Consider the following 14,502-nt stretch of genomic DNA (forward strand, 5'->3'; position numbering starts at 1 on the left):
AATTTCAGTTTCTTCGTCTATAAAATTAAGCAGTTGTTCCAGAGGGCCTTATAGTCAACTCCAAAATTATGTTAAAATTTGAAGCATTGTAATTTAATAATCCTTTTTCTATTGGTTTTAATTTTTCTTTTATCCTATGTAGGTGCCTTTTATCTTGTATTTGAGTATATGGACCATGACTTAATGGGACTGCTAGAATCTGGTTTGGTGCACTTTTCTGAGGATCATATCAAGTCATTCATGAAACAACTAATGGAAGGATTGGATTACTGTCACAAAAAGAATTTCCTGCATCGGGATATTAAATGTTCTAACATTTTGCTGAACAACAGGTAACACAGTAAAACTAAATGAGGTTAAGCATTTTTTCCCTTCTGAGCCCCTTAGTTTCAATTAGTTGGGGTTAGCAGTGGTTCCCAAACTTATTTGGCCTACCGCCCCCTTTCCAGAAAAAATATTACTCAGCCCCTGGAAATTAATTTTTTAAAAATTTTAATAGCAGTTACTCATCGCACCCAAATGCACCTGTGGCCATCACCGCCCCCCTGGATCGCTGCAGCGCCCACCAGGGGGCGGTAGCGCCCACTTTGGGAATCACTGGGTTATAGGTAGAGCCAGTCGTACAGTTTTTTGCGTTTACATACACAAATGGTGTTTGTACCTTAGAAACAACTTATAATAGGGGTATCCTGATCTGCAGTCTCCAGACTCAGTGTTGATAAGGAATTAACAGAGGTAGGATTGTAACTTGCAAACATTTAAGGGAATCAAATCATATCCTACAGGACTATTCAGAGAGTTTTTGCCATAGTTAGTAAATAATATTCAAACATACATTGAGTTCTTTCTTTTTTTAATTTAAAAAAATATTTTTTAATTGATTTTAGAGAGGAAGGGAAGGGAGGAGGAGATAGAAATCAATTAAGAGAGAGAATCATTGATTGGCTGCCTCCTATGCCCCCTACTGGAGATCGAGCCAGCAATCTGGGCATGTGCCCTGACTGGGAATCTAACCGTTACTTCCTGGTTCATAGGTTGATGCTCAACCACTGAGCCACTCTGGCTGGTCTCTTCAGAAGTTTTTATCATCTACTTTCTTCCTCTCTGACTGTTTGCCTAAATTCCATTGGTAATATCAGATGTATTATGCACAGTTGTCATTGGTGATAGTCCTATCTATTGAGGAATAAAAAGCAAGTTTGACACTATTAAAATCAGGCCAGTATTTGTTTCTTTAGGAAATTGGGCTGTTTACAGCCACCTTTGTCTGATTCACTCATTGTTTTTTTGTTTGTTTTTTAAAAATATTTTATTAATTTCAGAAAGGAATGGAGAGGGAGAGAAAGATGGAAACATCAATGATGAGAGAGAATCATTGATCTGCTGCCTCCTGCATGCGCCACACTGGGGTTCAAGCCCACAGCCTGGGCATGTGCCCTGACTGGGAATTGGACCTGTGACCTTCAGGTTCATAAGTCTATGCTCAACCGCGGAGCCACACCGGTCGGGCAGATTCACTCATTGTTTTCAACATTTCTGTTTAAAAATTGGACAAACATAAATAGCAATATGAAATGATTCTGACATATTTTTTGGTCTTTGTGGAGTGGGGTGACCAACCATGCAGGGTTACCCAGGACTGTCCTGGTTTCAGTGCTGAAAGTCCTACATAGGGTGGTTGGTTGGTCACTGGAGAGCTCCGAGTTTAGTAGGGGAGCTAAACAAATAAATTGCTCAATTCAATAAACTTTTTATTAAGCCATTTTATTCCTTGAATTTGGGAGCGCCTGGGGAGATCCAGTATAGAGGAATGAATAGGAATTTATCAGGAAGACTGACAACAGAGGGCCGAGTTTCTAGGCAAAATAAATTGCATTGACAAACGCACATAAATGTGAAAATAACATAGCATGTCTGGAAAATGAAAAATCAGTATTGCTAGGGTAAAGCTGGACAGTTGCAAGAACCAATTTAAGGATCTAGTATAAGTCGCTAAGGAGGTTAAACTTCATAAGTGACAGCCACTGAAGGATGTTGGTTCAGTTAATTCTTTGTTTTTAAATTATAAAACTAATGCATTATTTTAAGTTAAAAAATATATAAACTGCATATATTTGTACTTAAATATCTTTTTGAGACAAAACATAGTGTTGAGATTATTTCTTTCTGTTGCTATCTCTATGACCCAGAATTCTCATTAAAGCTGGGCGTAGTTAATTTACATCTATAGTTGTAATGTTTCAAGAACTTGATGGTTATCGGCTTGCAGCTTTCTGGACTATAGTATTATCATAGTTTCTTCTGTTCCTTTTGCTCCTCCATGGGGGATGTTTCAGGCAAGGGAATAACTACAATCCTGCTTGGTGTCTTTTCTGGTTGGTGGGTCAGGCCCCTCCCTATTCCTGATTTCCCACAATCAGGAAATTAAGGAAGCTGGGTGGGATGTAGGAGTCTCATAGTCTAGCTATATGTAGCTTTTGCTCTTCCCATTTAATTCTGTCTACACAGAGACTTCTGGGTGATATTACCTGGAGAGAATGGTAAGGAGACCTCAGCTGGAGAAGAAAGAGAAAGCAGTTGATAAGAGAGGGAGGAGAGCAGGGCTAGTAAGTCATGTGGGAGTTCCAAACTAGCAGTATACATGGATTCAGGAGTTATCAAGCATAGAAAAAATGTCAGAAGATAGAACCCAAGGGAATGGGCAGAGAAAGAGGAAGAAAATAAAGTATATGCCGAAGCCGGTTTGGCTCAGTGGATAGAGCGTCAGCCTGTGGACTGAAGGGTCCCAGGTTCGATTCCGGTCAAGGGCATGTGCCTGGGTTGCGGGCACATCCCAGTGGGAGATGTGCAGGCGGCAGCTGATCGATGTTTCTCTCTCATCGGTGTTTCTGACTCTCTATCTCTCTCCCTTCCTCTCTCTGTAAAAAAATCAATAAAATATATTTAAAAAAAAAAAAGAAAGAAAGAAAATAAAGTATATCACGAATGCAAAATAGGCAAGTTTAAGAAGTGAGTGGCCATAGATGTCCAATGATGTAGACAGATTATAAGACTTACAAGAATGTGAAAATTAAAAGGTCAGTGGTGACTGTGGGGTAAGTGGATGGGTAAGACAATTCATAGGAAGGTGATGGTAGATATGTGTCTTTAATTTTATATTTAAGGATACAGAGGTTCGCCGAAACCGGTTTGGCTCGGTGGATAGAGCGTCGGCCTGCGGACTGAAGGGTCCCAGGTTCGATTCCGGTCAAGGGCATGTACCTGGGTTGCAGGCACATCCCCAGTAGGAGATGTGCAAGAGGCAGCTGATCGATGTTTCTCTCTCATCGATGTTTCTAACTCTCTATCTCTCTCCCTTCCTCCCTGTAAAAAATCAATAAAATGTATTTAAAAAAAAAAATTATAAAAAAAAAAAGTTGAAAACTAGAAAAAAAAAGGATACAGAGGTTTGAGTATATTTAAATGCTAATGAAATAGAAAATCAATAAAACTTGAAGATTCAGGAAAGTTTCAGAACAATTTAAAGGAGGGAGGGTCTAGAGGAGTTGGGATCAAAGACACAGGTGGTAGTAGCCACAAATGTAGGTGTTGATTAGCCTTGAACAGGAGAAGAGATTGCCAAACTTGTTCTGTAGTTAAAGGAAGGGGAAGAAGTTATAGGTGCAAAAAGTTTATAGGTAACATGATGGTTTCTGTTTTCAATGAAGGTCATTTACTGAGAGTAGTGGGAAGGGGTGGATTAGGTGCTGGTGGTATTTAGGTCTGGCCTATTTTTCCATAACTATGTCTATTGCCATTTTAACTTTTAGTCTACTATGTGCCTTGAGTCGTGGACCATCTCAGGCTCTCAGAGTAAGATGCCAAGAAATTTGAGGAACCCTTTTTGTCTCATTATAAAACTCAAGTCAGCTATTCCTTTCCATTTTGCTTTTCTCAGAATTTGGTTATAAATTGACCTTTAAAATGTAATGATGTTTGGAGCAAGTATGCAAGATGCCCATAATCTTTACTAGAAATGATTAGAATTGATTTAATGTAAAATTTTGTTGTTACAGGCATACTTTGGAGATTTTGCTAGTTTGGTACCAGATCACCACAGTAAAGCAAATATCACAGTAAAGTGAATCATACAAATTTTTTAGTTTCCCAGTGCATATAAAAGTTATGTTTACACTATACTCTGTTGAGAGTGCAACAGCATTATGTCAAAAAAATGTACATAACTGAATTTTAAAAATACTTTGTTGCTAAAAAATGCTAACCATCAGTTGAGCCTTTAGTGAATCCTAATTTTTTTGCTGATGGAAAGTCTAAGCCCTACTTGCATATAACTGTGGGCTTGCTAGAAATTCTAATTTTGGTGCTATGACCTACTGAATTAGCTTCTTTGGCAGTAGGGCCCAGGATACTTTTAATAAGCTTTCCAAGTGATTTTTATTTCATATTACAGTTTGAAAACCCCTCTAAGGTCATAGTTGTATATCATTACTAGAGGCCCGGTGCACAAAATTCATGCACAGGTAGGGTCCCTAGGCCTGGCTGGCGATCAGGACTGATTGGGGCCTTCTGGCTGCTGACTGGGGCCTTCCTTCGTTCCCTGCTGTACCCTCGTGGTCAGCGCACGTCATAGTGAGTGATCGAACTCCCAGTCTCTCGGTCAAACTCCTGAGGGGACACTTTGTATATTAGCCTTTTATATATATAGATTTTATAGGAAGTGATGGTAATATGTTGGTAGAAGGCCTCATTCATCATAAAAATTGTTAGCTCAGATCAAAGCTATTGTCCCTTTTGAAAAAAATCTGTGATAGCCACAGTGTTGTTTACTTTTTATTATGAAAAAGTCAAATTACAAGAAAAAGTTGAGACTGATATAATTAATTACATATACAATTAACATTTTATTATAGTTGCTTTTATTTTTCTGCTTGAGTTATTTTATTTATTTTGTTTTAAAATATATTTTTATTGATTTTAGAGATGAAAGGAGAGGGAGAGAGAGAGAGAAATATCAATGATGAGAGAGAATCATTGGTCTGCTGCCTCCTGCACATGCCCCACACTGGAGGTCGAGCCCCAAAACCCAGGCATGCACCCTGACCGGGAATTGAACCCTGACCTCCTGGTTCATAGGTCGATGCTCAACCACTGAGCCATGCAGGCTGGGCTCTGTTTGAGTTATTTTAAAGCAAATTACAGACATCATTACATTTGACCCTAAATACAAAATTAATTATTACCTACTAGAGGCCCGTTGCATGAATTCGTGCACGGGTGGGGTCCCTTGACCTGGCCGGCTATCGGGGCCAATCAGGGCCGACCAGCGGGCGGGGTGGGGGGAACCATGGGAGGTTGGGGGTGGGAGTGCACTGACCACGAGGGGGCAGCTTCTTTGTTGAGCATCTGCCCCCTGATGTTCAGTGTGCATCATAGCTACCAGCCGTTCATTCAGTTGTGTCGTCATCTGGTCATAACGGTCACTTAGGCTTTTATATGTATAGATTATCTTCTAACACTCAATCCATATATTTTTTCAGTTATGTCAAAAATATCTTTTGTATACTTAGTTTGGATTTTGAGTTGGATTTAATTGTTAGGCCTCTTAAATCTCTCTTAATCTAGAACAGCCATTTCTCCCCCCTGTAATAAGTATTTAATCATGAGGGTCTAGCCACTGTTTGCCAAGACATGAAGGAACTATTTAGTTGAGTCAAATCCAAAAATTAGTAGTTTTCCCCCCAAAAAAGCCCCAAGGCTTAGTAACCCTAAGGTTACTGGAGTAATCAAAAGAGACTTAACCTGGGAAAGCAGGTTAAAAGCAGAGATTAAAATCAATTTTTGTAAATCCTCTAACTCCTAAATTAACAGTTGACTTTTTACGTATAATTTGGAGATTATTGCTGTTAGTTATGAAAATAATTTATTTTGTTTTACAGTGGGCAAATCAAGCTAGCAGATTTTGGACTTGCTCGGCTCTATAACTCTGAAGAGAGGTGAGACATTTAACAAAATTACATGTGGGAAATAATGCTTTTTATTCTTGGAAATTCTAGTATCCTACAAGTTGCAATAACCGTCAGAGTTCCCTAATTTTCTAAATGTATTACTACCTAGGTTATAGAAAGTAAATTCTGTCTTAAGTTCTTGGATCAGCCTTAAACTAAAATAAATCAACCCAACTTCTACTTTTGAACTGTTAGGTTGCTGTGGAGTTGTTTTGATAGTCCCAACTTCAATTGGCAGCTATTTTTATTTGCATTTAATTGTACAAGTATTTTATATCAGAAGCTATTGTAAATTTATGTCATGATTGTTTTTTACATTTCAGTCGCCCTTATACAAACAAAGTCATTACTCTGTGGTACCGACCTCCAGAACTTCTGCTGGGAGAGGAGCGTTACACACCAGCCATAGATGTTTGGAGCTGTGGGTAAGGCTCCCTTTACTTTTTCTTTTCTTTGTAACTCACGTATTGTTGAACTTGTATCTTGTTCTCTCTCTACATTGATTTTTGTAGCTTTTTTTTTTTTTTTAGTTTAAAAGGATGGGGATAAACTTTTAGCCAAATTTCAGAGAAATCTGTTGTTGAATATTTCTTAATATCAGAGATGCTTTTTATTTATTTTTATTTATTTTATTTTTTTATATTGCCCTCACTAGTCGTTCATTGGACAGTAGCGCAACCCCAAGAAAAAGATGGTTGGCTCAGAGATATTTCATCAATTGTCTTTTTATTTCTTTTAACTTAGTTTGAATTGGGATCCATATACAATCAAATCAGATTCATAGATTGTAATTGATTATCTCAAGTCTTTTAATTATAGATTCTCCCTCTATATCTTTTTTTTTTTTTTTTAATATATTTTATTGATTTTCTACAGAGAGGAAGGGAGAGAGATAGAGAGTTAGAAACATCGATGAGAGAGAAACATCGATCAGCTGCCTCCTGCACATCTCCTACTGGGGATGTGCCCGCAACCCAGGTACATGCCCTTGACCGGAATCGAACCTGGGACCTTTCAGTCCGCAGGCCGATGCTCTATCCACTGAGCCAAACCGGTTTCGGCCCTCTATCTACCTTGAGTCCCCTTATCTCCTTGACAATTTCCTTAGAAGAAACTGGGTCATTTATTCTATACAGTTTCCCACAGTCTGGATTTTACTGATTGCATTCTTGTGTTGTTGTTTGTTTGTTTTTTACATGGTTCTCTATTTCTCTCATTTTCTGTATATTGTAGTGAATTTAGGTTTGATTTCCAATCACCCACTGACCTTGAAACTACTTTACAGGTGGTTTTGAGTACTTCTGACAGATTATCAAAATGGTACATCAGAGTTGCAGTGGGGGGAGAGGGGGCAGTGAGAGCCTCTGCCCAGAGGACAGGCAATAACTATGTACATTATCTGTAAAAATTTGAAAACAACAAAATAATCCACTACAGATTAGTCTGCCCTTTTTTTAAAAATATTTTTTTTTATTGATTTCAGAGAGGTAGGGAGAGGGAGAGAGAGATAGAAATGTCAATGATGAGAGAGGATCATTGATTGGCTGCCTCCTGCACACCCCCTACTGGGGATTGAGCCTGCAACCTGGGCATGTGCCCTTGACTGGAATTGAACCTGGGACCCTTCAGTCTGCAGGCTTATGCTCTATCCACTTAGCCAAACCAGCTAGGGCTAGTCTGCTTTTTATTATCACCTTATATAGGCAATTCTGGTAAAATATTTATTCCTACTAGGGTAGATTTACACACATATATACACCACTTTACATAACATATAATTTTCTCTTTTTGAAATGTTATCAGCTGTTAATGATCCACATCCATTAATTCATTTGTGGTTGTTTTGTGATGGTGATATTCTAATTATATCATTCCTTTCTGGAATAAATATAACATATCTATTTAGCTAACCTTAGGTACAAATGATATGGAAAAGGTAGGGATAAAGGTTTAATTCTTTTATTTACCATTTTCAAGATAAAGAGGTGGTTTTCTAGCATTCTCTAAAGATAACCAAAGAGAGGGCTTGAGGGGCTTGTTTTTTAGTTTCATTCCGAACTCATGGGATTAAACATATTTGATATGTGTTAATCCATTATAGTTATCATCCTTATTCCTGTTCAAACTGTCCAGTCTTTAGGGAGTTTATTCAGGTTAATTCTTGAGTCTTTTTGATACATTCATAGTAGTCTTTGATAGCCTTCCTTGTTTTCTGGTCCCAGGCTCATCCTATTTATTTATTTATTTATTTATTTATTTATTTTAAATATATTTTATTGATTTTCCACAGAGAGGAAGGGAGAGAGATAGGGATTAAACATATTTGATATGTGTTAATCCATTATAGTTATCATCCTTATTCCTGTTCAAACTGTCCAGTCTTTAGGGAGTTTATTCAGAATCGAACCTGGGACCCCTGAGTCCGCAGGCCGACGCTCTATCCACTGAGCCAAACCGGTTTTGGCGGCTCATCCTATTTATTTCCTTCCCCAGACCTCGTATCAGCCATTTCTCTAAATAGTCTTAGTTCCTTTTCATTGAAAATAATATTTACAGTTTGTTTGTGAGAGGAATAGACATTTTACATGGCCCATGTTCATTAATTGTTTCTTATGCTGTATGACTTATGCATACATTCCACTGTCCTTGACCTGAATGCTTTAGGATTTTGACATACATACTTTCAGTGGACCATAACACTTTTCCCCATTTTTTTCCTTTTATTTCATTCTTTAAAAGGAGCATTGCAAGGGTTTTATTTCAAAATTCAAAAGGGTGAGGGAGAAAGAGAATATAATTTCTGTGGTAGCTTACTCAGATGAAATGAAGCTTTAGTTAAATATACTGATTCAAGCTGGGTATGTCTGTGTTCTGGACTATTTGCTTTAACAGTATTTGCATTTAAATTGTCACAACTAGCCCTTACTGGTTTGGCTCAGTGGGTAGAGCTTCGGCCTGCGGAATGAAGGGTCCCAGGTTCGATTCCGGTCAAGGGCATGTACCTTGGTTGTGGGCACATCCCCAGTAGGGTGTGTGCAGGAGGCAGCTGTTCGATGTTTCTCACTCATTGATGTTTCTAACTCTCTATCCCTCTCCCTTCCTCTCTGTAAAAAACCAATAAAATATATTTTTAAAAAAAATTAATAAATAAATTGTCACAACTAGACTCTAAAGGTAACTTCCCATTCCATTAAGATGCAGGTTGGGGCGGGGGGGGGGGCAGTTCATAGCTCTTTTGGTATTATTATTTTAGTCTCTGCAACCTGCCACGTTAGTGTAGTAGCAAAGTGTTGGATACATAGTGATGTTTTCCCCACCAAAGAACTGGAAACTGAAATTTAAAAAGCCACAAAAACAAAATTTGAAATTAAAATTATAGAAAATTAGACTTTCTTTAAAGCCCAGTGACTCATTGAACTGAGATTTTATTTGACTTTTGTGAGCTTACTACTTTGGTGATCCATGGTAGTCTTCTCTGAAGATACTTTTGTAGAATGCTCTTTTCAGAGACTCGCTAGAGCAGTTCAATTTGAAATTCTGGGGAGAAACTAGAAAGACTAGTACAACAAATTATACCTAGAGTCTGAAAACACAGCTGGGTTTGTTTGTTTGTTTTTTCCTTCAGCCTTTTATTTTATCAGTTGTGACAGCACTGTATTTGGAATTTGATTTGGCAATTAATGTTAGAAACATAATTAAATTTTATTTTACTTTTTTATCTCTTGATAAGGTTCGTAAGAATTTGTCATTTGAGGTTAACAAATACAAATAGAAAGGTACTAATAACTTTAAGAGCTAGGTTTGTTTTGCTTTCTTAAATTTAATCAAGCCAGATAATTTTAAAGTGAAACTATGTAAACATTGGTTTTGTGAGTATTTTTGAATAAATCTCATTTCAACGCACATACTAGAGAAAAGATTCTTTTTTTAAAATATGTTTTTATTGATTCGGAGAGAGGAAGGGAGAGGGAAACATTGATCAGCTGCCTCCTGCATGCACCCTATTGGGAATTGAGCCCGCAACCTGGGCATGTGCCCTGACCTGGAATTGAAACTGCGACCTTTTGATGCATGGGACGTTGCTCAACCAACTGACCCACCTGGCCAGGGCTCCCACTTTTAAAAAAATGAAGTATTTCACACATACAAAAAAATATAAAGTATTTATATAAATTTTTCCATTTGTTTTTAAGTTTATTTTGAAATAATTTCAACTGTACAGAAAAGTTACTAGAACAGTACAAAGAACTTTACTATAGCCTTTGTTTAGATTCGTTAAAATTTTTTCACCTTTTAATTGAAGTGTATAAAACATATTGTATACCAGTGAAACCATCAAAAGTTTATATCACCTCCAAAAATTTCCATGTAATCTCTCTCCTGTCCCCACCATCCCATTCCTAGGCAATCACTGTTCTGCTTTCTATCACTATTATTGATTTCCATTTCTAGAATTTTATACAAATGGAATCATACAATGTATGCTCTTTTTTCCTCTTGCATCTTTTACTCAGCATAATTATATTGAGATTCATTCATATTAGAGTCACTAATTTTTAACATCTTGCCACATTTGCATGTATGATGTATATACATATATATAATATATACATAGAATAAAATGTGTTTATAAATATACTGCATTTTTTTTCAGAACTATTTGAAAATAGTTGTATATATCATGCTCCTTTCCCTCTTAATATTTAATGTACATTTCCTAAGAACAAAGATATTCTCTTAAACCAGAGGCCCAGTGCACGATAATTCGTGCACTCAGGGGGGTGGTCTCTCATCCTGGCCTGTGCCCTCTCACACTCCGGGACCCCTTGGGGGATGTCCACCTGCCGGCTTAGGCCTGCTCCCCGGGGGATCAGGGCCTATTTGGCAGTCAGACATCCCTCTGGCAGCCCAGGAGCCCTCGGGGGATGTCTGAATAACAGCTTAGGCCCGCTCCCCACCATTAGTTGGACTTCCTTAGCGCAGCCACGGAGGCAGGAGAGGCTCCTGCCACCACTGCTGCACTGGCCAGCCATGAGCCAGCTGCTGGCTGAGAGGCACTCCCCTTGTGGAAGTGCACTGACCACCAGGGGGCAGCTCCTGCATTGAGCATCTGCCCCCCGGTGGTCAGTGCACATCATAGCGACTGGTCGTTCCTGGTCGTTCTGCTATTGGGGTCAATTTGCATCTTACCTTTTTATTATATAGCAGTGGTTCTCAACCTTCCTAATGCTGCGACCCTTTAATACAGTTCCTCATGTGGTGGTGACCCCCAACCATAAAATTATTTTCTTTGCTACTTCATAACTGTAATTTTGCTGCTGTTATGAATCGTAATGTAAGTATCTGATATGCAGGATGTATTTTCATTGTTACAAATTGAACATAATTAAAGCATAGTGATTAATCACAAAAACAATATGTAATTATATATGTGTTTTCCGATGGTCTTAGTGACCCCTGTGAAAGGGTCATTCGACCCCCAAAGGGGTCACAACCCAGAGGTTGAGAATCGCTGTTATATAGGATAATCACAGTACAGTTATCAAATTCAGAGAATTTAACATGGTTAGATACACTATATTTAATAGAGTGCTTTAGCTTACATTTCATATCCTCATTTTGTCAACAATGTTCTGGAAACAATACCTTACCTGATAAGAGGATCCAATCCAGTATCCAGTTGCTATTATTTATTCTGGAACAATTCTTTAATATTTCTTTGTCCTTCATGACATTTACATTTTTTAAGAATACAAGACTAGTTACTCAATAGGTTCAGGTTATGAATTTTTGGCTGGAATACTCCATACGTGTTCTTTTCAAGTATCACATTTGTTTGCTTCTTATTAGTGATGTTAATTTTGGTCATTTGGTTAAGGTGTTGTCTGCCTCCCACCACAAAATAGTTATTAGTTTTCATGTTGTAATAAATAATAATTTTTATTATGTTTAATTTTTCTAGTTATTAGTAATAAATAACATTTATTATATATTATATATATTTATTATATAAATAATAAATAAGTAATAAATTTGTGGAGAGATATTTGGAGATTGTAAATATGTCAATCTAGTTTTGAAAGGCTTTTTCAAAATGATAAAGGTATTTAAGCATATTGTATCTAAGAGTCTTATTGAAACTGATCTTGGCTTATGACAATAACCTTTTTTAAAAAAAAAAACACAAATAGTGCTAAGAGGACTATAGTATAGGGCAGCGGTCACCAACCTTTCGGACCTCACAGACCACCAGTGGTCCATGGACCACCGGTTGGCGACCACTGGTATAGGGCACATTCCATAGAACAGATAAATGAACAACGCTAATACATATTCTCTGTATAGGAACTGCTGAGCATCCTTGTAAAATTGAAGTGTGGGGTTTTTAGTCTTATTTTCTTAATTTACAATGGAAGTGTTACAAAGGGACTCTTTTATTTTTTTATTTTTTATTTTTTTTAAGGAAAGGACTCTCGACTCTCTCTGCTAATATATAGGCTGTCCTTTATAGGTGGCAAGGGTTTTTTTTACCTGCTGGTAAATTTAAATCCTTTATACTGTCTAGTTTTAGTGCAAGAAATATTTTTTTTATGCAACTCAGACACTGCAGTTTAGGGCTAATTTACAACCTGGTATATATACCATAAAAGTTTATTGAGACACACTATAAATAGCTTCCAGGGATTTCTCTTCTGACCTCTCAGTTTTACTCTTTCTAGATGCATCCTTGGGGAACTGTTCACAAAGAAGCCTATTTTTCAAGCTAATCTGGAGCTGGCGCAGCTAGAACTGATCAGGTACAGCTGTGCATGTGCTCTGAGTGTCCAGGTGTGATAGGCGATCACATCCTCTAATTCCTAACACTTTTCAGTTATTTTACTAAATGATTTTATGCTCCTTATGTCCAAGTAAGTTTCTCTTCACTCAATCAGGTTTACCATATATTTTGTCATGTGCTCTATATGTAAAGAAGTTGTATTCCACCTACTCTTTAGGTCTTACTTTGCATGTTTTTTATTCTTCATGTAAAAGCATGCCATTTTTAGGATAGTTATTTCATTCTTAGGTTAATTAAGATCAAATTTATTTAGCACACATTTTATTGAATCTGTTTTGTAATAATTTCCTTTCTCTGTTAAACTTTAGGATTCAGAGATAAATAAGATAGGTCCCTGCCTTCAAAAAGCTCAGAGTTTAATAAGTGATAAAACATGTAAACAGATAATTATAAAATAGAACCTGTAATAGAGGGTTTCAGGAAGACCTGGGATTGGGATAGAATTTGGATTGTTTTATTCAATAAAATTAAAGGAAAGAATATAGCAGGCTAATGTAAACTTTTTAAAAGGTGGTATATAACTTATTATTTGTTATGAAGTAAACTCAATTTTCCATTAAAATTTTCAGTCTTGGGCTCTCTTCTGCCAGTTTTTCTTATATGGACATTTTAGGACCAGCTCAGCCCTTTGTAATTAACACTAACTGAACTGAACAGAATTGGTACTGAAAACCTCTGTGGAGGATTAAAAACATGTTTATGAAACCAAATATGTTGTGGTTTATTTTAGGTAGTTGTGCCAGTATTTTCTCTTCATTATCTTGTAACCAATTCTTTCTGTCCTATTCCTTTTGTCCTTAAAGCAGTGAGGCCAGGTTTTTCTTTCTGCATGCCCTCTAATTTAATAAGCTCTTGGGAGGTAATCGTTTCTGCTTCTAGAATCTCCAGAATTCATGATGCTGACGCACTTACTTCCTTGTTCTTGCTTTCTGCTTTGTTTTCAGTCGACTCTGTGGTAGCCCTTGTCCAGCTGTGTGGCCTGATGTTATCAAGCTGCCTTACTTCAATACCATGAAACCGAAGAAGCAATATAGAAGGCGTCTACGAGAAGAATTCTCTTTGTGAGTTTGGCAAAAATGTGCATCTGTTTTCTATGTTTGATTGGTGTTTGGTTTGGACTTGGCTTTTTCCTGGCCTAGGGAGTTAGTGTTGTCCCAATTTATTATGGCAACACATCATAGGAAAGCATTTTATTTTTAACGAAGTTCTGTCACAGCCTTTTGGTAATTTTCTCTTTTGAAGGCTTTTCAGCGGTTCTCAACCTGTGGGTTGTGATGCCTTTGGGGGTCGAACGACCCTTTCACAGGGGTCGTCTAAGACCTTCGGAAAACACATATATTACATACTGTTTTTGTGATTAATCACTATGCTTTAATTAGGTTCAATTTGTAACAATGAAATTGGGGATCACCACAACATGAGGAACTGTATTAAAGGGTAAAGTTGAGAACCACTGCTTTAGATGATAGAAAACCATTTTATTTTGAACATTATATATATTTTTTCAGTCTTTTTTATCTTACCAAGACAAAAAGAGAATGTAATTGCTGGTTTCATGTTTTCTAACCTGTTATAGCACTTAAATCCTGTGTGGAGCCCTAGCCGGTTTGGCTCAGTGGATAAAGCATCGACCTGCGGACTGAAGGGTCCCAGGTTCCA

The 14,502-nt window shown here is 37.4% G+C and overlaps 1 protein-coding gene across 22 annotated transcripts in view; it reads left to right on the top strand.

The window, feature by feature from the left end:
- The window catches only part of CDK12 (cyclin dependent kinase 12), an 81,923-nt gene that overhangs the window by 22,501 nt on the left and 44,920 nt on the right, over nucleotides 1–14,502 (top strand). For all 22 annotated transcript variants that reach the window (XR_002832138.1, XR_002832139.1, XR_002832146.1 and 19 more), the window contains exons 6-10: nucleotides 143–332; nucleotides 5,937–5,993; nucleotides 6,329–6,430; nucleotides 12,725–12,802; nucleotides 13,788–13,904. Coding sequence is in view for 6 of the 22 variants with exons in the window: in XM_023764394.1 (XP_023620162.1) it covers nucleotides 143–332; nucleotides 5,937–5,993; nucleotides 6,329–6,430; nucleotides 12,725–12,802; nucleotides 13,788–13,904 (544 nt within the window). In the remaining 16 variants the exon portion in view is untranslated. The remainder of the gene's footprint in view (nucleotides 1–142; nucleotides 333–5,936; nucleotides 5,994–6,328; nucleotides 6,431–12,724; nucleotides 12,803–13,787; nucleotides 13,905–14,502) is intronic.

Source organism: Myotis lucifugus, unplaced genomic scaffold (genome assembly GCF_000147115.1).
Source record: "Myotis lucifugus unplaced genomic scaffold, Myoluc2.0 scaffold_329, whole genome shotgun sequence".
In the NCBI taxonomy this organism is placed as follows: Eukaryota; Metazoa; Chordata; class Mammalia; order Chiroptera; family Vespertilionidae; genus Myotis; species Myotis lucifugus.